A 26959-nucleotide genomic window follows, 5' to 3' on the forward strand; every position below is an offset into this window, starting at 1 on the left:
TGCAGTGTAAAAAACCTACCTGTCAGATAAGCCCCAGCTTAACATTTTGCATTCCTGATATTTTGCATATCTGCTTTTCTGCCATAGGTCAAAGATAAATTTGCAAGACCTCCAAGGAACTTGCACTAAGAAGGCAGCTTGAACAGCCTGACCATTCAGAACTAAAAAATGGGCATTGGGTTCTAAAGGACTAACGTAAAATCTGTGAATTAAAAAACTCAATGCAATGTCGTGTTGAGAATGAGTAGACATGATCAGTGAGACGACTGCTTGGTTTCTGGCTCTTTCAGAATGATTGAGGTTCTTCTTTCCATGCAGAGTTCTCAGATCTGAAAACAGTTTACATGCTTTACATGCTGTGTCCTCTGCAAGATCTCGACATGGATATTATGCCTTTATAGCATCACAGATGGTAATCTACAGCACACTTCTGAAGGAGAATACAGCTGGAAAAAAAACTGTTTTCTTTTCATGGAACTCATGGAGATCAGTGTGAGATTGAACCCTCCTCCTGTCCACACCCACCCGGCCCCAACCCTGGGTTGAAAATGGATTTTTAAATTATATTGTAGCTGACAAAACTCCTGATTTCATAGTTAATTTATTAAGTCTGGGTTGTAGACCTTTAAGAAATAGGAGCTAAGTTTATTTTTTGTAAACTAATACTTCATTTGGTGCTGGTCTATTTTGATTTCGGGGAATAGCCAACATAATTCTTCAGAAAGGGACCTGCTTTCTTAAAAGGAAGAATTACTCTTATTCCCAGATTACAGAATTATGTGCTAAGCAGTGCTAAACAGTTTTCTTTCAAGAAAACAAATCACTGCATTTATTTTTGCAGGCTATTTGTTCAGAGACGACTTGTCTAAATATAAATGTTTGTCTAGATTGATTATAACGGATCTTTCAGTATATAAGGCTTTAAGAAGCAGAGTTTTGTGCTCTTTATTAAAGATACAAGAGCTCTTAATATTGCTTAGACAAAGGTGACTATTTATCAATGAAATACAAGTCTGTGACCTCTCTCAGAACTCAGAGGGTGGAAAAGGACAGGTTTGGGAGAAATTTACCATTTCTTGAAGCCAACTTAAATTTCTTAAGAGACAAATTTATTTAGCTGAAAAATCTAGGTAGTTTTTGTAAAGAACTGTACCAGATCTGTATATGTTGTAATAAAGTTTCTTGTGCTAGGAGTTTATTGAAAGTGTTCAAGAAATAAATAAAATCAACTGATATTCTGGTAAAATACTCTCAGCTTGGGCCAGAGCAGACAGTATTCTTTAATGTTGTCCAGGAAACCCTGGCTTGCTTGTTGAGCCTAATGAAGGGGAGAGTCCTCTTTCAGAGCCAGTGAAGGCACCGCATGAATGGCCTTGGAGGGAGTGTCCCTTGTCCTGTGGCCAGGAGGTTGGTGGCTGAAAGGTTCACACAGGGCTATTTGATGGACCCAAAAAAGCTTCCTCAGGGGGTCAGCAGAGTTGTTGAATCTTAATTTTTTTTAATGTAACTTTTGTATAAATAATAAAGAACTCCTTATTTTGTATTACATCAAATGCTTCAAGTGTTGGTCCTGGAAGGCTGGAGGCTCATGCAGAAGATGGACTTTGAGAACCATTCCAGTCATGCCATGGCAGCATGGAGAGCCTGAATGGTGGTGTCTGCTTTATTGCTGGGGAAGACTGACATTTTCTGTTGTTATATAAAAGTTTAAATTGTTTCTGTTGTGACTTTTCATCCAGTGACTTCTTATTTATCTGAATTTTTTATGGAAGTGGCAGTGAAAAATATTTTGGGTCCTCATTTTGGTGACTGTAACACATATCATCTTGCTAAACTGATGTTTTGTACAATTACTAAACTGTATACATTTTGTTATACTTTTTTCCCCCCAGTTCCAGTAAATTATGAAAAGGAAGTTAATACTAATAAGTGTAAGCAGTAACTCTTTTTTTGTTTGGATTAACTATAGGCCTGTCTGAGATTTAGAAGCTTTTAAAGTCTGGTCAGTGTGGTACCTCTAATGTGAATTGGTGTCCTAAGACCATTTATCATTCTCCATAATCTTCTCCAACTCCACAGGAGCGGCAGGCCAGTTTAACACATGCATTAAGACTATCTTTCTTATACTTTGAATTGTTCAGATTTATCATCTCAACTGGACTACTTTTGGATATTGGGGGTGTGGCGGTTAGTTGAGAGGAAGGAGCCATAAAGATTGGACAGCCAAAACCAAATGGCCATTGCAGGAGTGCATATAAAGCTTTTCCGGCTGAGTTCAGCTTAATATAGCTGAGGTAGGCCTCTTCAAAAGCTGATTCCCATTTACTCGTGATTTCTGACTTTACTGCCATAGTTAAACAGCTGTGTATGAATCCCTAAGAACCAAGCCCAGATACTTGAAAATCATTTTGAATTTTTCTCCCAAGGTGTCTTGTCCAGGTGGCCCCCTTGAGAGAGCATCAGGCTGGGCAGGAGACGGAAGGGATTTCATCTTACTGCTTGGCTGAGCAGTGAGATGCATGTGGCAGCACAGGATTTCCTCATCTCAGAGGCTGATGAATTAAATCCAAAGAGAACCTCCCACACTGAAGGGTCTGAGCTCACGAGAGGCCACAGAACAGTAAAACCTCAATACAAATCCACTGGGAACAGAAGACTGAAGTAAAAGCAGTAAATTCACTTACAGGAACTTTTAACACCACAGTTTCTCAAGCTGTCCTCTTTCTATTCGGACATGAATTTGTTAAGAACTTTGCCCAGTTAGCAAAAAATAATAGAAAACTTCTATACTGTAAGCCAAAAGAAGATAGCAAGTGATTTAGTTTATATTTCAGCAGATTCCCTTCTCATTATGATGTGCATGGAACCCCTGCCTCATCACACACACGTATGCTTTTTGTTCTTTTCCTCCTGAGCAAGTTGGCAAGCTGCTGAGTGCGGTGTGGCCCCTCTCAGGTGGTGGCCCTTTCAGACAGTAGTTCCCTAAGGCCAGGGGAGGCCTGGCGCCTCCAGCTGGGGTTGGGGTGGAATCAGGTGGAGTTACACTGTAGGTGTCTTCAACCTGACACCCTTGGTCTGGCGTGGGGCCAGGACCCTGGCAGATTTTTCTACTGTTGCTGCTGCTGCTCTCAGTCCTGGATTTCAGTCTGAGGGTCATGGTATTATTGTGAACAAGCTGTATGAGAAACTTGTGTCTATCTGGAAGTGCAGTTAGCAGACTCCCACGGAGAGGCCAAGTACTGCTTAATATTAAAGACAATTAGAATTAATCTTAAAGAAGTAATCTTGGAGATACAAGCAAATAGAAACTAGTATGTTATTTGGGTTTGTGTCTGCCACCTGTGATCCCTCCTCGCCCACCTCCAAATCACCTGAGTTCTCCACATTTTCAAAGAATGGTATGTCCCAGAAAAAGGCATTTTTAGCCCCCCATCCCCCTCACTTTCCTTCCCCTTGGTCTCTGCTCTCCCCCAAAGGGCCAAATAAGACAGTAGAGGACCAAAGGGGAAAAAAGGCCCACCTCTCAAGAGGTTTGCACGGATAGCACTCCCCACTCACCACTTCACCTCCCCCACCTCGAGCCCCCGAGTTTGACTGCCTTGCACTTGAACTTCCCAGGATGGTGGCACTGGAGTAAGATTACCCAGAGGCAAGGAGCTGATCATTGCACCAACCATTCGACTGGTTAATTCTGAAGCCAGATGGCCATGAGCCTAAAGGTGGGAGGGCCCTGTACCAACTGCTAACAAAGCACACAGAAGGCGCCTGTGTGTATTGTCAGGAAACGTGGCGGGAAAGCAGCAGGACCGGAATCCGAGAGAAGGCTACAGTCGCCTAGCCTGTGTTGCCTCCTTTGCTTGCCTGTTACTGCAACTGGGCTTCCCTGATAGCTCAGCTGGTAAAGAATCTGCCTGCAGAGCAGGAGACCTGGGTTCAATCCCTGGGTTGGGAAGAACCCTGGAGAAGGGAAAGGCTACCCAGTCCAGTATTCTGGCCTGGAGAATTCCATGGACTGTATAGTCCATGGGGTTGCAAAGAGTCGGACTCGACTGAGCGACTTTCACGTCACTTCACTTGAAATGGAAAACAAGGTTTAGTGGATGAGGTGGGAGGGACCGGGAAGGGAGCAAGTCTGTCTCGGTCGCCCCTGTAAAATCAGCCGGGATTGTATGTGAGAACCTGTAAAGCAGACTTGGAGTATTGTTAGCCCTAAATGATGTGCGATGGCAGGACCTCTCTCCCCAGCTGTCTCCTAGCCTGGTGGGGGGGGTCGCAAAGGAGATCAGGTGCTGGTGCCCCACCTCCCTGCCCATTTCACCGTGGGGACAAGGGCTGTAGCCTCAGGCTCTTCGGCTCTAGGGTATGACCTGTGAACAACCTACCTCATTCTGAAACCTTGATCACTCTTAGTAGGAAGGTCAAGCCAGGTCTTCTTCTGAAACTTTGATCACTCTTAGTAGGAAGGTCAAGCCAGGTCTTATGAGCAGCCAGCTCACCTCTGGCCCATGGCTCCGTCAGCGAATCTGGATGCTCTCACCCATACTGCACAACCCTCGGTAAGTAGCCAAAGCTTGAAGCTGGTTTGCTGGTACAGCCTGGATAATTACAATTTTAAATGGAAGCTATTGAGGAAAGGTCCATCTTTAACTTGCTTTTAGGACAGTACCTACCCAGGCCAGTAGAATCCAAACCTTCAACAAACTTGAGCACTCTACTCCATTAGAGAAAACAAAACTAAAATGATAAAAACATGTACAAATAAAAGTTGAAATTTTTTGTTTCCATATTTCAGTGGTAAATCTTGCCCACATTTCCCCCCAGATCCAGGCCTCTTGAAGACAGGGACCATGTCTTTTCTTGTAACTTAGTACAGTACCTTAAGTTTAAAGGTCCTCTATTGTTGGTGAATGACTGACACAATAAACTGTTGTAATTAGGACTTATTCCAAAGGGAAAAATATGTTACAATAGAAAGAGGACAGCAGTGTTGAGGGAGCTGGGGATTCCACTCGTGGCTCTGTCACTAACCAGCTGTGAAACCTTGGTTCCTTGGCTTTGTGTTTCCCTCAGACTTGTTGTTCAGTCACTAAGTCAACACTGCCGACTCTGCGACCCCACAGACGTCCCTTCTGCATGCCAACCTTCCCTGTTCTTCATCTGCTGGAGTTTACCCAAACTCATATCCACTGAGTCAGTGATGCCAACCATCTTATCCTCTGTTGTCGCCTTCTCCTGCCCTCAATCTTCCCCTGCATCAGGATCTTTCCCAGTGAGTCAGCTCTTTGGATCAGGTTGCTGAAGTACTGGAGCTTTAGCATCAGTCCTTCCAATGAATATTCAGGGTTGATTTCCTTTAGGGTTGACTGGCTTGATCTCCTTGCAGTCCAAGGGACTCTCAAGAGTCTTCTCCAGCACCAGTTTGAAAGCATCACTCAGCCTTCTTTACAGTCTAACTCTCACATCCGTACATGACTACGGGGAAAGTCTCGGATTTGCTAGCTTCTAACGCATTGTCTGGGAGAAGGCGATGGCACCCCACTCCAGTACTCTTGCCTGGAAAATCCCATGGACGGAGGAGCCTGGTAGGCTGCAGTCCATGGGGCCTCGAAGAGTCGGACACGACTGAGGGACTTCACTTTCACTTTTCACTTTCATGCATTGGAGGAGGAAATGGCAACCCACTCCAGTGTTCTTGCCTGGAGAATCCCAGGGATGGCGGGGCCTGGTGGGCTGCCGTCTACGGGGTTGCACAGAGTCGGACACGACTGAAGTGACTTAGCAGCAGCAGCAGCAATGCGTTATCTGGGCTTCTCTGGTGGGTCAGATGGTAAAGAATCTGCCTGCAGTGCACAAGACCTGATTCGATCCCTGGGTCAGGAAGATCCCCTGGAGAAGGGAATGGCAACCCACTCCAGTATTCCGGCCTGGAGAATTCTATGGACAGAGGAGCCTGGCTGGCTATAGCCCATGAGTCACAAAGAGTTGGACATGACTGAGCGACTAACATTTTCACTTTTTTCCCCACTTTTCAAGGCCTATATTCCAGAAAATGCTTTTATTTACTCTCTCCTCATGTATATGTTTGAGTCCATTGGGCTGATAAGCTGGTCTAGCTTATTAGTAGAGCTGCTAGAATAATACAACAGCAATGTCATAGTAGTTACATAATCCATCTACCAGACTTAAGTCCAGGAATGTGGACTCAGTCCTGGAGATGAAGGCACTGCTGAAACACTTAGCTTTAGATATTCAAGGCATTAGGTTTCCTAGGTGGCAGAGAACCCACCTACAATGCAGGAGACGCAGGAGACCTGGGTTCAACCCTGGGTTGGGAAGATCCCTTGGAGGAGGGCATGGCAACCCACTCCGGTATTCTTGCCTGGAGAATCCCATGGACAGAGGAGCCCAGTGGCTACAGTCCATGGGGTCACAAAGAGTTGGACACAACTGAACTGACTTAGCATGCACATTCAAGGCATTAGGTATGAATGGATTACTTGATCAGCAGAAAAGAGATCACGTAGGAGACTCTCAAGGCTACTCTGATTCTCCAGCTCTGAGTGCTTCCCCGTTCATTTACAAACACAGCAGTGACGGCTGGGCAGCTCGAGGCACTGTCACTTCCATATTACTGACATAATTGTCACTATTTCTGACATTAGCATGAGAATTATATATACAAGTAAAAACATCAATAATGGTTGACTTATTCTATATCCAAATCAGGAACCAAGTCCCACTGATTTTTCTTAGATATGTAAAACAATAATGCTCAAGAAGGCTCTCGGTGCTCCCCCTGCTGGTAAAAAGACGACCAAGCTACTTCACAGAGCCAAGTTTTCCATGAACTGCCTCTGCCTCTCGTTTTCTCCCTTACCAGACATATCCTGTAGGCTAAACCCCACATAGACCGAGTGACTTACCATTTGACTCAAAGCCCCAAAATGTGTGTGTCCCTTTCGTCATGTTGTGTCTTGCTCAGCTCCATGCCTTCAGCACTCAAAAGACAGCATGTAGGCACGTATTTGTGGTTGACCAAATTGCTCCTTACATTTGCACAGTGCTGTAGAGTTCAAAGCATTTTGAATACATTATCTTACTCTTCCCCAAACGATTCTGCAGTGTAGGTGATTTCATGTTATTTTATAGAGGAGAAAAATAGACGGAAACATTGAAATGATGGCAAGATCAAGTCATTCCAAGCGAGAGACCAAGAAAAACTCTGGTCTTCTGGCCTCTAAATTTCATTGCTTTTCAGTATGTTGAAAACATGGTATCCAGAAACATGGGGGAAAATTCACTTAGAAGGGACAGAAAAATCTACTGGATGTTAGGAATTAAGAGATAAAGTCACAAGCCACAAATTAATTATAGTTTTAAATTCAAATAATTGGCAGAGGAGAGTTGAACTTGTTAAAACACAGCAACAATCTAGGCCCTATTTACCTTTTGAGGCCACAACTGAAAACCGAGAATCAAAGACTTTCACGCACCTCAAATGTGGTTAAGTCTACCATTAATGCACTTTATTAAAATGCTCTTGATTACAAAGCCTATTTCCTTTTAGTGTAGATACATCTCTAAAAAGCTTGGTTATGACAAAAATGCAGGCTACATGTGGTTTGTATATATTCCCAGTCCTAGAACACTGCGTGGTGTGTAGCAGGTGCTCAATAAACATTTACTCTGCAACTTGTTTTCAGTGCTGTCGATCGACATTGCTCAAATGGTTGGATGTTGACTACATCTTGATTTAGCTACCATACAAGGATTCCCTGCTGCCGGGCCCAAGTACCACTTGGGTCTCCCAATCACAAGGAGTAGAGACATTAAAGAATTACAGTCAGCTGACCAGGTGTGGATCCAAAGCATGTTTTAGTCACTACCTCATTGGTCATTTTGCAGTAGGCTGTCCACAAAAGTGACAGCTATGTTGGATCTCATCGTTGGGTTGAAAAATTCAAGATTAAAATATTCTCCTTGGGCTTGTTTGTGATGATGTTTCATCCTTCCAAACTAGAAGACAGGAAGGAAGTTGAGGTCAAAAGGAAATGATGGTCAAATTTCAACTTTAAGACAAATTTATTTATCTAGCGGGGTTTTGTAACAGGTATTGTAGCTTTGTGAAGCTGACACTGAAGTGTGGTGTTAAGACCTTTACCCCAAAGTTCTAGTCTTCAAGCCCATCAGCTCTTCTATTCTGTCAAACACTGTATTATAGATATTAAATATTAACATATAAGACACTAAAAAGTAGTCTAATGCAGAGAAGACTTAAGAGTTTGAGTTACTCAGTGGGCCTGGAACCCTGGCCCACTCTCTTGTCTTTATGAGTGGTACCACCACCTACTGCGTGGTGCCATCACCTGCTGCCACCCAGTGGGTTCTCAGGGGAGAAGTTGGATAAAACGTGGGCAAGGTGTGTGGCACACGTGATGGAGACATCATTTGGCAATTCAATTATCATACATCTGGGTGATAAAATCTTGGGATGAGAATCCTGAGTAATTTCAAACGTCTTTTAAGATTTGTTCTAGACATCCTCATTTGGCATCTCAATGATCCTAAACTCTGGGCAATAAAATCTTGGTTGGGAATCTTAAGTAATTTCAAACATCTTTAAGATCTGCTCTAGCACTAAACTCATAGAATTCTCTGAAGGAGAACAAGGAGGCCACACAAAATAGTTTATGATATTGTTTAAGGCTATTCAAAGTGTACAGACATAGAAAGTTCATAAAATTTTTATGGGAAAACAATGCAAATGCTAACAATGTGAGAGCCCTGTGATGTAGATCAAAACGATAACAAGAAAATCTGGGCAATCCTATAAAAACAATTCGAAGTAGCCAGTTAGAACTATACCACATTTCCAGGTTACAGTCCGAAGTCAAGCCTAAGGCAAAAACTCAACAAAGTTAGAACTGCTCTTGAAAAACGTGTCATGAAGACAATACTATTTGTCAATAAACGCAACACAACAGAGATGCAAAAAGGCAAAATGGCTGTCTGAGGAGGCCTTACAAATAGCTGAGAAAAGAAGAGAAGCAAAAGGCAAAGGCAAAAAGGAAGGATATACCCATCTGAATGCAGACTTCCAAAGAATAGCAAGGAGAGATAAGAAAGTTTTCACTCAGCATTTCACTTTGCACTCAGTTATCAGTGCAAAGAAACAGAGGGAAACAATAGAATGGGAAAGACTAGAGGTCTCTTCAAGAAAAGTAGAGATACCAAGGAAACATTTCATGCAAAGATGGGTTCGATAAAGGACAGAAATGGTATGGACCTAGCAGAAGCAGAAGAGGTTAAGAAGAGATGACAAGAATACACAGAAGAACTGTACAAAAAAGTTCTTCATGACCCAGATAATCACGATGGTGTGATAACTCACCTAGAGCCAGACATCCTGGAATGTAAAGTCAAATGGGCCTTAGGAAGCATCACTACGAACAAAGCTAGTGGAGGTGATGGAATTCCAGTTGAGCTATTTAAAATCCTGAATGATGATGCTGTGAAAGTGCTGCACTCAATATACCAGCATATTTGGAAAACTCAGCAGTGGCCACAGGACTGGAAAAGGTCAGTTTTCATTCCAATCCCAAAGAAGGGCAATGCCAAAGAATGCTCAAACGATCGCACAACTGCACTTATCTCACATGCTAGCAAAGTAATGCTCAAAATTCTCCAAGCCAGGCTTCAACAGTACATGAATTGTGAACTTCCAGATGTTCAAGCTGAATTTAGAAAAGGCAAAGGAAGTAGAGATCAAATTGCCAACATCTGTTGGATCATAGAAAAAGAGAGTTCCAGAATAACATCTACTTCTGCTTCACTGACTACGCCAAAGCCTTTGACTGTGTGGATCATAACAAGCTGTGGAAAATTCTTCAAGAGATGGGAATACCAGACCACCTTATATGCCTCCTGAGATATCTGTAGGCAGGTCAAGAAGCAACATTTAGAACTGGACATGGAACAACAGACTGGTTCCAAATTGGGAAAGGAGTATGTCTTGTCTGTATATCGTCACCCTGCTTATTTAACTTATACGCAGAGTACATCATGTGAAATGCCAAGCTGGATAAAGCACAAGCTGGAATCAAGATTTCCAGGAGAAATATCAATAACCTCAGATACATAGATGACACCATCCTTATGGCAGAAAGTGAAGAACTCAAGAGCCTCTTGATGAAAGTGAAAGAGAGTGAAAAAGTTGGCCTAAAACTCAACATTCAGAAAATGAAGATCATGGCATCTGGTCCCATCACTTCATGGCAAATAGATGGGGAAACAATTGAAACAGTGAGACTTTCTTTTCTTGGAAGAAAAGCTATGACCAACCTAGACAGCATATTAAAAAGCAGAGAGATTATTTTGACAACAAAGGTCCGTCTAGTCAAGGCTGTGGTTTTTCCAGTGGTCATGTATGGATGTGAGAGGTGGGACCATAGAGAAGGCTGAGCACTGAAGAATTGATGCTTTTGAACTGTAGCGTTGGAGAAGACTCTTGAGAGTCCCTTGGACTGCAAGGAGATCCAACCAGTCCATCCTAAAGGAAATCAGTCCGGAATATTCATTGGAAGGACTGATGCTGAAGCTGAAACTCCAATACTCTGGCCACCTGATGTGAAGAACTGACTCATTTGAAAGACCCTGATGCTGGGAAAGATTGAAGGCGGAGAAGGGGAGGAGAGAGGATGAGATGGTTGGATGGCATCACTGACTCAATGGACATGAGTTTGGGTAAACTCTGGGAGTTGGAGATGGACAGGGAGGTCTGGCGTGCTGAAGTCCATGGGGTCGCAAAGAGTTGGACATGACTGAGCGACCATATATACATACACACATGTATATGTGTGTATATATAGTACATAAATATACACACATACACATATATATGTGAAAAGATTCAAAAAATATTTACCTTAACCTCCTATGTATTTGGGTCTATTCCATGCTGTTAAATTTTTTTTTTAGGTAACAACTCAGCAGTTTCCTTGATGCCCAACTGGGGTTACAACCTATAGTTTGAAGACCATTAAACTGGAGTATTTCAAGCTCTTAACTAACAGAGAATTATGTAGAATTATGTAGGTCCGTACCTGGGGGTTAAAAAAAACAACCAAGCAAGCACATTTGTCATAATATTTTAATACTTTTCCACTTTTAAATACTGGTTTTAATTTTGTGATTGTAACATGGAAGATCCAACTTTATTATTTTTTTAAAAACATCATCAGGATCATAAAGCTATTTAGAATAGTTACACTCTACACACTCCCAAGGTACGTAAAATGATTATGTTTTGAGTTTGTAGATGAACAATGACAATAATCGAAATACAGTCTGTACAACTTCTGGATGAATACTGGTGAAAAGTGTTTAACTGGACAACAACTAATAAGTTTAAAGATAACAAGCACAATTTCACAAGAGAACCAGCTCAGCCCAACTAAAATTTTCTCAATAGCAATGGACACTGATGTTGTAGAGGAGTACAAATTAGTTGATGAAACTGAAGAAATGGGAACCTCATTCCTCCTTTTCCTTCTTTTGTATTCTGACATCCCTCCCAGTCACCGCCCTCCTTGGTCTGGCTCCCCCTGTGGCGAACCCAAATCAAGAGCTGCTGTGACATACCCTCCACCTCAAAATCAGGACTCCTGAATTGCAAGTGGAACAGTGTGCTCTCCTGAACTGTACAGTGGGGACTCAGGGACAAAACCCCTCATCGCCAGTCCTGTTCATGCTTCTATCACAGCACAAAAGAGCAACTGAGTAGGAAAGAGTTAAATCTTTTCTTTTTTTTTTTGGCTTGGGGAAGAGAAGTAGGAAATAACTGTAGAAAAGAAAGTATCATGTATATTCAGCATGTTGGAATTAGCCATACGGAAATAATTCTAGAGGGTCTGAATGTTGTCTAAAGGGCTAGTACAGCTCCAAATTTTGATTTCTTTTAAACATCCTTCGTATTCCCTAACTCATTTTCTAAATCTGGTTGGGCAGGATTAACCCTAGTGAAGTTCCAGTGCAATTATCTGAGGATAAAATGTATCTTTTTCTTTTCTTTAATACAAATATTTTTAGTTTAATCATTTTATTTACAGAATAAATTGCAAAAGTATATCATTAACATTTAGTGCAAATGCAACTAGTGAAGATTTAGACACTGCTCTGTAAACTGTCCATACCTTTGTAAAATAAAGCTATCCAATTTAGTCATGATAGTTATCAGAAATGGCAAACAGAGAAACATTTATAGTGGGCATATAGAATATTTTAGAAGATTCCCATCAGTGGCTATGGTGAATAACCCTTCCCTCCCCAACCCTCCCATCCCAACTGCAGAACTGATTGTAAAATAAAATACACATTTGAGGTATAAATTTTTCTTTCTTAAACATCATGATAAAAAATGTTACCGGTGATGTAGTAAACTGATAAGATAATTTGTTTTATTTGCCTTAACTAGCATTACCACCATATAGGCACTTCTCCACATAGTCAAATTATGAACGGCATTTTTCTGTAATAAGGCATATTCCATGCACATCATTTAGAGAAAGGTAAATTAAAAAATAGAAAAGATTTATGGAGCATGAAATCTGCGTGCATGTAATGTGAGCATATGCTTTATATGTATTTTTCTCTCTGTACAGAATAATAAATACCACTATATTTGATGCAAGTAATTAACTTCCAGGATTGTGTATATTAAGTGATCAGACTAATCCCATCATTAAGTTATCACCTTGCATTTATCATTAAGACTCCATTACCATGTATGAAATATATACAGGACATGTTCCACATGACATGACTTTCTGCTTTACAAAATGGGTCTGGTTTCTGTGTTTCTATAGAGATGAACAAGTCAGCAAAGCATCTACAAAATGCCTCTGATTTGTGTAAGCACACTTGTGTATAAACAAAATGAAGGTTCTGAAGTGGGCAGTCATTTCCACTTCAGTGAGTTCCATTCCCTGCCTCAACTCCATGTGTCAAGGTTTTCAAAGAGGGAGGCCTAAAACTAAAAAAGGTATTTTACATTTAACTTCTTACAGCAACTAAAGAAAGAATTTCAGTTCGAATCACTCGGACTTCTTTTCTGCCCTGCTAAAGTTTCTGATCAAGAGGCAAACAGGAGTGACACCCACATTTTCTATGCCTATCTTGTAACATAGCTTTTAAACCAACCCAAATTAGAATGAAAAAACATACGTTACTGAATACTAGAAATACTGGATCAAATGCCAAACAGTGAGATTTGCTGGAACAATACCGTATGCCCTCTCACGTGTGTCAGGAAAACATGACATCATTTTATTCTGACTGTTTTACCAGAAAGTAGTTTATACCTAGTAAGGTTGTACAGGTGTTTCTGTTTGGAGGCAGACAGAACCAATTTAGGAATTACCAAATTGTGTTTGTAATAAACTGAAAAAAATCTGTAGCACACAGTACACAACTAAAAATACAATAGAAATATAAAGGTATCTGGAGAAAAAATAAAGCTTTTCACTCTTTCTCCATCAGAACCAAGGTTCTTCATGGGAGTAAGACTATAGAAAAGGCGAAATCACACGTTATTGACAGCCCTCAGTTATTAAGAGACACTGTACATAACAACATGAATTATTATAGAAATCAGCAGCAACGAATTCTATGATTATACAAAGCAAAAAAGTCAAAAAATTCCAGACACAGACTTGACTGTGGGCCTAAAAACAGAACCCCATCCAGGCACCTGGCGCACAGAAAGCGCGTGCCCACGTGCGTCCAACTTGTGTGCTTCTCTTCTGCGCACGGAGCCTGATAACAACTGAGGGTCTCAGGCCGAACCACAGAAAATTAAAAATTCTGAAAAAGTTTCCAAAAATTAAAGCATCAATTCCTAGTTGTGATTCAAAGTTGATTTTTTTTTCTCTCTTTTAGGAGCAAGCAAATAAAAATATAGCCATATACATGTAATTTTACATGTATTTATAGTTATATGCTGAGCAAGGAGATCTAGCAGAAGACAGCTAGTGTTAAGATGTTCAGCTTTGCTATTGCGGTATTTCTTCATTTTTGAACACAAGGCCAAGGTGTTGGGCCACATACAAGGCTATAGATCCTATGTTCCAGCTTAGAGCATTCAATTTTGTTTTTTAATTTTTTTCCTCCAACATGGAATGTCACACAGCCTTGCTTCAGTCACTGTAGAAAAGAAAATAACAAGTAAAACATTCAGTACTATTATGACCACTAGCACCTGTGGGACTACCAGAACAGACTTCTCCTTCCTTCTGAATCCATGGCATGCACAGAATCTCTACTGAAGTTTTACATTTTACAGATTTTTCACCTTAAGGAATATAAAATTATTAACTTTACATATTTGAAACATATCATGAGAAAAGAAGGCATAAGAAATCTTGTGAAGGCTAGAAAAAATGAAGACAGACAATGTGCTACAGGAAGCGAAAAGGGAATCAAGCAGAGGTCTCTGGATCTGCACCTCATAGGCTGGAACTTCCTTTGTCTTAGTGTTCAATATAAACTGTGCCAGACAGTATCAAGGATTTACTTAGGCTGTGGGAAAGAGGCCTGCCTTATCTTAAGAGATACCTTGTCAAATGAGTTTAAGAGTTCTAAGTTTTAAATATCTCTGGGCCTCACTAACTCTTTATGGACACTATTGAAAGTTACTATTTCTCCATCATCAAAGTAATAATGGTAGCTTTCCTAAGGTTTCAATGCTAGGATCCAGTTCACACATACATCTCCCAAAATTATTATGAAACAAACTGTTACTTTAGGTAAATGAAGATTTAATGTAGGTAAATGAAAATCTGATTTTCTGTCAGAAAGAAGCTCAATCTGGACTCAAAGAGTCCAGTTCTGTCTTTACACACACACATACACTGTATAAGATATTCTAAAAATAGTGCCTTTAGATAGTACACTTATGCTTTAAGAGAGTCCTTCAAAGGTCAGACTTTGTCCCAAACACTAACCATTCAGAGAAGACCAGTACCTGTTTAACATTTTCATGTAACCTATTTTCCTGGGAAAAGCTACATATCTGGGACTTCAATACAATAATCCCTGTGTTGGTGTCTGAAAGTAAATTAAGCCTATTTTAAAACAGAAGTAACACAATATAAACAATCAGAAATCAGACGTAATTATAGAAGTAGTTCTCAACTGGATGAAAAGATGCTAGAACTCATGTGTAACAAGAGGACTATAATTTTTTTTTGGCCTTGCCACGTGGCTTGTGGAAGCTCAGTTCCCGGACCAGGGGCTGAACCTGGGCCAGGGCGGTGAGAGCCTAGAATCCTAACCACTAGGCCAGCAGGGAACTCCCAAGAGGACTATAATTTAAATTGCACTGGGAGAATATTTCTCACCTATCGAGTTGGAAAAAATCAGAAAGGTTTATTTCCTACATTGTGTGAGTGTCAGAGAAATAGTACTCCCGACATGTTAGTGCTGGTGAGATGGTAAATTAATACAACCTCTACAGAGGGCACTACCTGAATTACAAATGCACAAGACCTCTGAAGTGCCAGCAGTGCCACAGCTAGTAATTTATTCACAAACTAAATGACACATGGGTATGACTGCAATACTGTTTGCTCCAGCAAAAGCTAGAAGCAACTTTAACATCTGCAAGTGGAGAACTGGTTAGATAAATTTATGTGCATCCATACAATGGGATTCTACACAGCCATAAAAAAAAGAATAAAGCAGCTCTGCACCAATGTGGAAAGACCTTCAAGATAAAGCGTAAGAAAAGCAAGATGCAGAATCCACTTACAGTATGCAGCCTTTTACCAGTAACAATAAAGGTGTATGTACGGCAGGAATATACTTGTATTGGCTTATTTAAGTGAAAATAAAACACTTCTGGAAAAACACAAAAAACTACCAGTAGCAGCTATACACTTTGGTATGTGGGGTATGCGGCAGTGGTGCAAAACTGGGTGATTAGGAGACAGGGGATAAATTTTACTGTGCATCTTTTCAAACTTTTGACTTCTGAACCATGTTAACATACCACTTATTAAAAAAAAAAAAAAAAAAAAGATTTCAGTGCCTAGCACAAAGATATTCAGTGCAGCATCATTTGACAATAAAAATATGGAACCAGCCAGACATTAACATGGGCCAGTGCTTAATAAATTTTACAACATTTATACAACAGATGTTAAAAGAATGATATAGTTTTATATATCTTTCTATGTACTAATAGTCAAGATATATTAAATAGAAAAAGCAAGCTGCAAGACAATACTTTGGGGAAAAAAATCAAAGATATATGTCAGTACATACATATAAGCCTGGAAGAATATACAAAAACCTAAAACTATTTTCTGGGAAGGGAAAAATAAGGGAAATTGTACTTACTTATTATGTCTGCAAGAGCCATGTTAATCAAATAAAGTTTAAAAAAAGGATAAAATACATTTTCCAGTACCTGTTAATACTAGAACAAAATAGGTTTTCCTGCAGTTTTTTCTTGTACGTAAGAAGTAAAACGCTTTAGAAACTTTGGATATTCTCGCTTTGCCACTGCCCGTAACACTGAGGCTGGGGCCCATCCTCCAGGGTTTACTGTGAGACAGAGGAAAATGCAAACTGTTAAGGTAATTCCCCACATGTGTAAAGCACTCACTTTGTTCTTCTGCCTTAAAAACTATTCCTCACAATAAAACAGCGCCTCTTAAAAAGTCTTGACCACTCAGTCCTTAGTACTGTACCAACCACCAGATGAGAACAGATAACAAACTAGAAAGCATTTATTACTGTTCTAAAATGTTCTTGGTTTCCTGAACTATATGCAAATATTAGTACAGCAGCACTTCAGCTTACTAAAGGCAGATTTATTCATTAAACTCTATTATAATCAAATAGTAACTTGCTCAGGCATAACTGTCTCTGTAAACATACCAGCAATGATGGTTCTGTATAAAGAAGGTTTGAACATTTGATTAGAGGGACTCTAGTTTACTGCAGGTAGGAAATGGGTGGAATGAGGAACCATTAAAAGTGATGAACAGGGTTGTCCAGCCCTAGGCCAGTGTGAAATAAATATATCACTGCTGCTGCTAAGTTGCTTCAGTCATGCCCGACTTTTTGCGACTAGCAGCTACTAAAGGACAAGGGAACAAAGATTTAGAAAACTAAAAAGTCTGACAATAAGAAAAACAACTATTCACCTGAAACTAGCATAATATTTTACATCAACTATATTTTACAAAAACCCAAAATTATAAAGTAAAAAAGAAGAAAACAATAATTTCCAGTAATCCAACAATCAAGCAACAAGTCAGTATTAGCATTTCAACTTTTCATATGTACATATTTTCTTCTTTTAACATTTACTGAAATGGTATTTTATATGCTTTTTCTCACCCCACTTAACTTTAAGTTATAAACATCTTTCTAAGTCACTAAATGGTCTTTGAAAATTTGGGTAAAAAAGAAGTGTTTATTTCTTTTCTCACTGTTGCTTATATTCCTAATTACACAAATATTCTATAAGACATGTATCTAATACAATGGTTCTTACAACTGTACATGTAATAGTGATCTAAAGATGAAGTTTACAAATTTACCTTTCCAGCCCCAGCTTCAGAAATTCTGATACAGTAATTATTCAGACATGTATATTTTGAAAGAGTCCCAATAATTTTGATATATATCTCTCCAAATTAAAAATTACTAAATCTAATGGATAAAAACTAAAATGACATTGGTAAATGGTATTTGTCCAAACTGTCAGTTATCATGTAGATCATAATAAAAACATCCATATGACCAAACACCAAAAACAAAATACATACCATTGGCCACGTATGTAATCTTGCATAGAATGTTGTCCCTGCTAATCTCCTGGTTTCCCTCTGGGGGGCTCACCAAGGTCTGACAAATCATAGCAACGTTTATTTTGGCACGGACACATCGATTGTTTAGCTGCCAAAAGAAAAAATACCACCACCAGTGTAGTAGATATCCAGTATTTTGTAACCTCTTCTGGTCTAATTCTACATTAAGTTCACCAAAACTATAACTCATCATCTCCAACAAAATCTTATATACACCAATAAAGGACACATACCAATGTCTGAATGCTGGGGGACAGCAACTGTGGGGTGTGGGGTTGAATTTACTTGAATGGATTAAAGGTTGCATTGTCACAAAGCTAGAAAAAAAATTTGTGTATGAAAGATGGTAATAGTCTTGCATTGAATATAAATAATACTCCAAGCATGTGAAGATGTGATCATTTGTGATGTTACTTGTTAAAGAAAAAAAGTATATATATTAATACATCTTTTGGAGTATTGGAAAGGAAAGTAGTACTCTATATTCTTTATCATATCACTTTTCGTAAGTACTGAATATACTCCTGTTCATTTTTCTATGTTCTGTTTTACAGCCTTAAGAAGTGTTTCAAACATTTCTGAATGTACACAATAAGAGTAAATGCCCTGCATGGTGTGATGCTGTATTACACAGGAAACTGTGTGCAGACATTAAACTGTCTCTTGAAAAAAAAAAAAGAATAGATGCCAAGCTGATTTGACATCAGGAACGTTTCCCCTCCTCCTAAGTAGTAAAAGTAGCTAAAACGAGATAGAAACCACAGAGGCTTTGCCTGCAGTTGATCATGGCTTGAGGTAACTATGAGAAGTAGCCTACCTAGTGACCCATCCAGCTGCATCATCGACCCTCAAGAGGAAAGGAAAACAGTCCTGCTGGGATGTTCATGGCATGACTGTTGCTCTCAGGTAACACTACTAGCTGTACTCTTCTAAGAAGTCAACTTTAATAAAAATTTAAGAAGCATTATCAAATCTTTATGTGTGGTGTGTGCTGATCACTTTTGCCCTGTGCTGTGTTGTGTATTTAACTTCATAGTGTACAATTATAACATGTTTATACACTGTACTTACAGGAGCACTGCTGTGATCTACAGAAAAATTACAAACTATCCAAGTCTCCGGGTCATTTTCATTCAAAGCTGGTATCTTTCGAATGGCAGACAGATATAAGACATCCCGCTGAGAGGCTGGCCACACTCTCTGTGGAAGAAGTACAAATATTTTGAAAGTCTGAACTCCGTTTTTCGTTTTCTTTTTGGCTGCACCACCCACTCTAGTTTTCTTGGGCTTCCCTGATAGCTCAGTTGGCCTGGGTTGGATCCCTGGGTTGGGAAGACCCCCTGAAGAAGGGAAAGGCTACCTACTCCAGTATTCTGGCCTGGAGAATCCCATGGACTGTATAGTCCATGGGGTCGCAGAGAGTCGGCCACGACTGAGCACCTTTCCCTTTCACACAGCATGCAGCATCTTAGTTCATCAACGAGGGATCGAACCTGCACCCCCTTCAGTGGAAGAGCGGAGTTTTAACCACTGGACTGTCAAGGGAAGTCCTAAACTTTGAACTACTTTTTATTTACATTTAATATGGAACTAACAAAGAAACAAATGTAAGACTAGTAAAATGTTTTAGTAGAAGGTAATATCTGTCAGATTTTAAATGGAAAGCACCCACACCAAAGGATTTGATTATGAAAACTGAGTTAATGACTTTGCAGAATACACCAAAAGAATAACATTCTGCTATTTACAGTTCTCTTTAAATTTGGTAACATATACGTAACATAAAATGCTTTAATTTTTAAGTGTACAATATTTTTTATTTCTGGAAAACTAAAACTAAAGATTATTAAAGTAATGTATTTTATATATAACACACTTTAAGTTACAATTGTAGTTAGTTTTCCAGAAATAATCCTAATATGACCTATATATTGCTGGGAGAAATATCAATAACCTCAGATATACACATGACACCACCTTTATGGCAGAAAGTGAAGAGGAACTCAAAAGCCTCTTGATGAAAGTGAAAGGGGAGAGTGAAAAAGTTGGCTTAAAGCTCAACATTCAGAAAACGAAGATCATGGCATCCAGTCCCATCACTTCACGCGAAATAGATGGGGAAACAGTGGAAACAGTGTCAGACTTTATTTTTCTGGGCTCCCAAATCACTGCAGATGGTGACTGCAGCCATGAAATTAAAAGACGCTTACTCCTTGGAAGGAAAGTTATGACCAACCAAGATAGCATATTCAAAAGCAGAGACATTACTTTGCCAACAAAGGTTCGTCTAGTCAAGGCTATGGTTTTTCCAGTGGTCATGTATGGATGTGAGAGTTGGACTGTGAAGAAGGCTGAGCGCCGAAGAATTGATGCTTTTGAACTGTGGTGTTGTAGAAGACTCTTGAGAGTCCCTTGGACTGCAAGGAGATCCAACCAGTCCATTCTGAAGGAGATCAGTCCTGGGATTTCTTTGGAAGGAATGATGCTAAAGCTGAAACTCCAGTACTTTGGCCCCCTCATGCGAAGAGTTGATTCATTGGAAAAGACCCTGATGCTGGGAGGGATTGAGGGCAGGAGGAGAAGGGGAGGACAGAGGATGAGATGGCTGGATGGCATCACTGACTCGATGGACGTGAGTCTGGGTGAACTCCGGGAGTTGGTGATGGACAGGGAGGCCTGGCGTGCTGCGATTCATGGGGTCGCAAAGAGTCAGACACGACTGAGCGACTGATCTGATCTGATTCCTCCCCTCCATCTACTACTTAACAAGTAAAATAATTTCTGCAGCCCATTTTCCAGGATCAATTATCTTTAGAAAATAAGAGCCTTCTGATTCTAAATGCTGCTAAGTCACTTCAGTCGTGTCCGACTCTGTGTGACCCCATAGACGGCAGCCCACCAGGCTCCCCCGTCCCTGGGATTCTCTAGGCAAGAACACTGGAGTGGGTTGCCATTTCCTTCTCCAACGCATGAAAGTGAAAAGTGAAAGTGAAGTCGCTCAGTCGTGTCCGACTCTTAGCAACCCCATGGACTGCAGGCTACCAGGCTCCTCCGTCCATGGGATTTCCCAGGCAAGAGTACTGGAGTGGGGTGCCATTGCCTTCTCCGATTCTAAATGACTGGTCATTTATTTTCACTGCAAATTACAGAGCGACTAATATTTTAAAGTCTAATAAATTTCAGACTCTACTTTAAACCCCCTAAATCAGTAAGTTAAAACAGAATCTTGTTATGCCTTTCTTGAGTAGCTGTCATGTAAATGAAGCCTAAGTCAGAGTCATTAAACATTACATGCCTCAGATAACAAGACTAACTCAAGAAATACATAACAAAACTGAAAATATTATCAAATATTCAACTCAATTAAAAATTATTTTAAAAAGAAAAATGAAGTACTTACTGAATCATCATGTTTCTTATATAACGTACTAAACTGCTTTTGGTGGATCTCTCCAAAATTTTAATTTATTATTGTTTATTCAACATAATATTTGGCAATGTTAAGAATGGAAATAGAGCAGAATAAGTTAAGAGAAATATTCTCTAATTTAAATATTTAGATTAACAGAGGAAGAAATGAAGTGAAAGGAAACCAATTTAAATGACAATGTTTCTTTGTGTTCTGGGGCATGACCAACAACCTCTCAATAGCTGATGCTCAGAAATTTTTCCCTGATGTCAGATAATCCATTTAGATCATGTTCACTTTTAAGTCTTAACACAGACTAATAACATACTTTCCATTTTCTATTACTGTTGCAGGAAACCGATTCATATTTGGTTACTCATTTATTTCCTCTAGAGACTAGATACTAGAAAAACATTTAAATAGATTTGAGTACTTTCTTCTCCAGACTTACTATATATCTTCTTCAACCATGTTCTGGATATTTTTCAGGTTTGTATTTGCACCCATTTCTGCTTTAAAGCAGAAATGTTTAAATAATCTGATTTACTTTTCGAATACATGAAATTCGTGATTAATAAAGTCTTTGAATCTTTTTGTGCAACTTAATTTCCTGCCAAATTTTACTTTAGAGAGTATTTTATATGTCTCTGTTCAAACTACGCTGGAATCCTTTTGGGATTAAAAGATATTTACCTTGTGCGTTTGATAAATGATGATTGCATTATCAGCTAATGTTTCCACCACATGAAAGTTTTCTATAGTTGCTGCAATGAAGAGAAAATGTTAGTAGTCAAAAAAATGTATTACCGTTTCCTAGTATGTGACTAATTCACTTACATTACGAATGGACATTATAGTAAAATGAACAGGATCTTGTTCTACTGAGGCTACATCCACATGGAAGGGAGTTTATATTTATTTAGTATTAGGGGTTATAGATGGTGGCAATGAGATCTAATCACCAGGAAACCTCATTTTCTTTGGCCCAGTATCCAGCTCCCACTGCAAGAACGCAGTTCTAATCATGGCTTCATTACTAGGGCACAAATTATTCCCTAACACCGTGACCCCTTCCCTCCCTATCATCCTTAATTTATTGAAGCTGAATAAGCTGTTCACCAAGGTTCAGGTGACTATGTTTGTAAGCCTGAGGAGAACACACCCCCTCCACCGACACCACTCCCCCCACAGCCCCCCTTAATCTACAATTTATGACGTAAACAAAGCAGTATAGAAAAAAAAGAAGATGATAAAATAGAAACCTTTTATTTTAGCCTTGGCTTTTCCACTAACTAGTTCTGTGGTCTTTAACGTGTCACTTAGGCTATCTGAATTTTACTTTATTACCTACCTATCACACAGGACTGTAGTGGATTAAATGCTGTAATTCACTGAGAAGCATTTTGTACAATGAAAAGCTCAGGTACTATCAGTCCCCTGTATGATTCTCCAGATAGTTTTTATAACTATCTGGAGTTTTTATGACTTTGTAAACTACAGCTCAGACGAAGAAAACCAGGTTAGATTTGGTATTCAATTTAAAATTAAAAACTATCAAAATATAATAATGGCAGCTTACTTTCCCAATCATTGCGAACATCAACATTCCAGAAGTAATTGCAGACCTCGTGTCCTGTAACGCCTTTAACTGCATGGGTAGCTTTCAAAGGATCCAGAACAATCCCATTTTCTTCTACTTCTCTTCTATATACCTAGAGGATATATTTTAAAATATGTTTGAAAAACACTTATGGAACATAAATATTCTGCCAAAAGAAAAATTAAAATTTCAAATTATTAACAGAGACAATACATAAAAATATTTAAAACTACAATTCCAAAGTATGCATATGTAATGAGTGAGAGCTACGAATACATCAATTTAAATTAGACATTATTTATTGAACATTCTCAAAGACCATTCATCATGGCTAAAAAGGCCAAATACAGCTGGTTAAACATTATCTCCTTAGGGATAATGCTGTATCCCCAGCATCTAGAACAGTATCTGAAACACAGAAGGCACTCAATTATTTGTTGAACTAATGATGGAACGCTAACATCGCATAAAGATCAATGATATCTTGTTTTTAAATACTGAGGTTGCATGCCTTAAGATCTATCTTGCTTTAAATACTGAGACTATATACATAAACTCCTGAACAAAATTAATTACTTCAAAATTACAGAGGATTTGGTACTTTAGACAGCTCTTTAGTAAGTTCTTTTGAAAAACAAACAAGTTATCACAGAGGAAACCAGCTCTGAATTTATGGAGTGCCTATGGAGCCGGACACTGTTAGGCATTTCACCTAATTTCTCTCCAAAGTACCTTTCCTTACATATTTATTTATGTTATTGGGACTGATATTTTTCCAGTAACCAAAACTGGAAACTCTAGACTTTTGATTTCCTCCCTTACATTTCACATAGCTTTTAATCTATTAGTAATCTATAAGACATCCAAAACTTGGCTTTTCTACTATTGTGTATCTTTTTTAGGTATGTTTTCATCACCTTGTACCTGAATCTCCTAAGTAGTTTTCTTGGTCTCTAGTTGCATATCCCTACGAGCCTAGTCCTTCTAAAATGTCACTCTGTATACAATGGCTAGCTCACTGCTACAGACAGTAACACATTTTGCTTAGTGGGTTATTTTATAAACCCCATAAACCAGCCCCAATGACTCTCTCTAAAGTTGCAGGAGCACTTCTTCTCTACCACTCACTTCAGGTGAAGGACCTCCACCTAGACAGTGACTCCTGGCTTCTCCAGCCTTTCACTTCCCCCTCCTTGGAGGGGGGAAACGGACACCTGAATGGTGAACACAGAAGGAGGGCCAGGCAGGCTTGGCTGAACCCCTTCTCCTGTGGGCAGGATGTATGCTGGTCTGCTTTTGGGGCATGCTCTTGTGGGGGAAGGCCTGTGATTACCTAGTTATGTCAGAAATATTATGTTTCATTCTGGGGTAACATATTAGTAAGACCTCATGACAGCTGGTCTTTATTTCTAAATCAGATTGTCAGAATTATAACTAACATCCTGGTCTCTCATTTGCTTATCTCTTCTGATTTCTTAATTTGTTCCCTATTCAGGAGGACAGTAAATTCCAACATTTAATACGTATCTCACTTGTGAGAATAATTCTGGTCAAAAATCTGTACAAAACTCCTGAATATAAATGCCCTCGCCTCACCTTTGTGATAACCTTGTTTCCATTTCTCATCATAGTCCTTGATGTAAAACAATCTGTCTCAAATCTGAGATCCCTTTCAATTTTTCTCCACTATTCACGTGTACTTTTCATTCAATATTATCTGGTAGAGCTAAATAATTGCATCTTTTAAATATCAATATCCTCCTTCCAACCAAAGTTTTAGCTTGGAGGGAGTCTTATTAAATATCTCTTTATCTTTAGCATTGTGCCTTGGGCATAAAGTAATCCAAAATTCAATGATAATGTTGTTGGTTTTCAACTGAACACTCAATCTCTTGTCCCTTGCTCTTACTCTCTTACGCTTAGGGATATGGGCAAGATTAGCTAATCAATGTCCAAAAAAAAGAAGCAGTGAGAGTAAGAACAAGAAGTGAGGTACAGACCAAAAAGGGAAAAAAGTTAACACCTGGGCACAACATTCAGTATATTTAAAGAGAGAAATATCCAGAGAGTCATTAGCTAATTGTGACCTGTTCATATCAAAACCCATTTTCTCCAAGGCCAAGGTAAAACAGAAAAATCTGTGTACAGATTTATACTATGATCATAAAAAATTATGTAAAAGCTAAATCAAGAAAGCAAAGAGACATTTTATTTCTATTTAGAGCTTCTTCAATCATACGTAATAGTTTACTTAAAGGAAAACTGTAAGTGCTATCTTACTTAGATCAGTAATAATAATACAGTATGACTGCAAGGGGCTGCAATTAGCCTGCAGGGAATTACCTTCATCTCCCCTTCTTCTACAACCAACTGCCAGTTGGCGTCCCCACCTACATCCTGCAATGAATAGGTCATGTGGTTCTGCACCATCTCTTCAACCTTAAAAAGAAAAACAGAACTGTAAGAATCCACGTCCAATAATCTCTAAAACAGAATGGTATTCAGTTATTTCAGTTCAGAAATGATGTTTTTAGAAAGGTAAGCAACCAAATGCACAAAGGTTAGTAGGTTTTATACAGTGTTGAAGAGTTTTAGTCCACATTCCAGATATCATATCCAGGTTAATGACAGGAAGGAGAAATGTGGGGAAAGAAGGTGCTTCACTCTACTTAACACTGGCCTAATGTCCATCAAGTGACCAAAATGTGTGTTTTCTGGAAGAAAGAACTACTCCTTCCTTTCCTACAATATGTATTCTTACAGAGATGTCGTCTTAAAGCATAAAATCATGGAACATTAAGCGTAAAAGGGGCACAAAGAGACCATCTAGTCCAGTGTTTCTGTAGTTAAATACTACACAGAAATATTAGAAAGCTTGTTTGTGTGTCAAGATTTCTCTACAAAAAGAAAATTTTTGTTATTTTATTCAATTCCTCTTTTATCATGAATATAAGCCAACTTAAAAAAATAACCAACTTCTCCATATATCTGATTCCATTTCATTATTCTACATTCTTTCTAAATTTCTAACTAAATTTCTTTTACTAAATTTAAATTGCAACCTCTGCTTTTAACTATCAAATTATCCTGACACATCTTTTATAAATAGAGTCAAATAGTTCTTCCTCCCAGAATCCTCAATCAGATTCATTGGTAAGATCTCATTTAAGTGTTCTCTGGAAACCCTCCTAGTATGAAACATGTTTATAAACAGAAATGAAGTGATAAACAGATTGTTTCTGAAGGAACTGGCACCTTTTCCATCTACACAAACAGTTTCTAAGTCCTATTTTCTTAACTTTTACTCATAATTTTGTTTTATAGAATATTAAAAGAAGGCAGAAAAGAATTGAAAAATATGTATATTAAGCTTCAATTTTAAGATTTATTCCTAAGTTTAACAACTTGTTGTACATAAAGTCTATTACATTCATTAGGGAAACATAAGAACCAGGTTTACATGTATTTTGAATTAAATACATTAATGATTTGGGAGCAGAGCTCTTAAAATTAGTCACTTTGAAGATACCATTTTTCTGCATATAAGGATGTTATCAATATGTTATTGTGATGTGTATACCAAGTTTCCTGGATTTCAGAAGGCATTTTTGGCTTCATAATTACTGAAAGTAGTTATGACTAAAAATGTCTCTTTAATTGGCAATGATCATCAGAAAAGTTTTTGGTAATAGTGTGTAGGCTGAAATTCTACAATCTACGTTTGTACTAAATAAATGTTACATAGTAACTTATTTCTTTATCCATAATCTTTAACGTGAAGGGTGTTGAGTTAGAGAACTGGAAGAAAATTTAAAACATGACTACTAGTCCATCTATAATTTTATAAAGCCTTAATTAGAAAACATAACTTCAAAGGCTGACTGGGAATAAAATCTTTGTGTCTCTAAAATTCTGAAATCCGCTTTGAGAGGTTCAGGATGACTAATGTAGAATTCCAAGTTACAAATACTACACACCAAAGGTATCTTATTAGAGGAAGAACAAAGCAAGTCCCAGTTAGCATGCACAAATAGAGCCTCCACAGCAGCCTGGCCTAAGGCATTAGTCTTCGGC

General features: G+C 38.9%; 2 protein-coding genes across 9 annotated transcripts in view; one reads left to right on the forward strand and one right to left on the reverse strand.

Moving 5' to 3' along the window:
* The window catches only part of HMGCR (3-hydroxy-3-methylglutaryl-CoA reductase), a 20517-nt gene extending 18783 nt beyond the window's left edge, over positions 1–1734 (forward strand). Inside the window, exon 20 of the mRNA XM_019968060.2 lies at positions 88–1734. Coding sequence (XP_019823619.2) covers positions 88–142 — 55 coding nt within the window. The 3' untranslated portion in view covers positions 143–1734. The remainder of the gene's footprint in view (positions 1–87) is intronic.
* Positions 1101–26959, reverse strand: part of CERT1 (ceramide transporter 1) — a 141541-nt gene continuing 115682 nt past the window's right edge. For 4 of the 8 annotated variants that reach the window (XM_070796856.1, XM_070796855.1, XM_019968064.2 and 1 more), the window contains 7 exons: positions 25229–25324; positions 22865–22997; positions 21979–22049; positions 18948–19076; positions 17835–17964; positions 16466–16602; positions 11132–14199 (listed from right to left, as the gene is read on the reverse strand). In XM_070796856.1, the coding sequence (XP_070652957.1) occupies positions 16475–16602; positions 17835–17964; positions 18948–19076; positions 21979–22049; positions 22865–22997; positions 25229–25324 (687 nt within the window). In that variant the 3' untranslated portion in view covers positions 11132–14199; positions 16466–16474. Of the gene's footprint in view, positions 11103–11131; positions 14200–16465; positions 16603–17834; positions 17965–18947; positions 19077–21978; positions 22050–22864; positions 22998–25228; positions 25325–26959 lie in introns of those variants that run through there. The other 4 variants (XR_011568711.1, XR_011568709.1, XR_011568710.1 and 1 more) reach the window with 4 other exon arrangements.

Source organism: Bos indicus, chromosome 10, assembly GCF_029378745.1.
Source record: "Bos indicus isolate NIAB-ARS_2022 breed Sahiwal x Tharparkar chromosome 10, NIAB-ARS_B.indTharparkar_mat_pri_1.0, whole genome shotgun sequence".
Taxonomy (NCBI): domain Eukaryota; kingdom Metazoa; phylum Chordata; class Mammalia; order Artiodactyla; family Bovidae; genus Bos; species Bos indicus.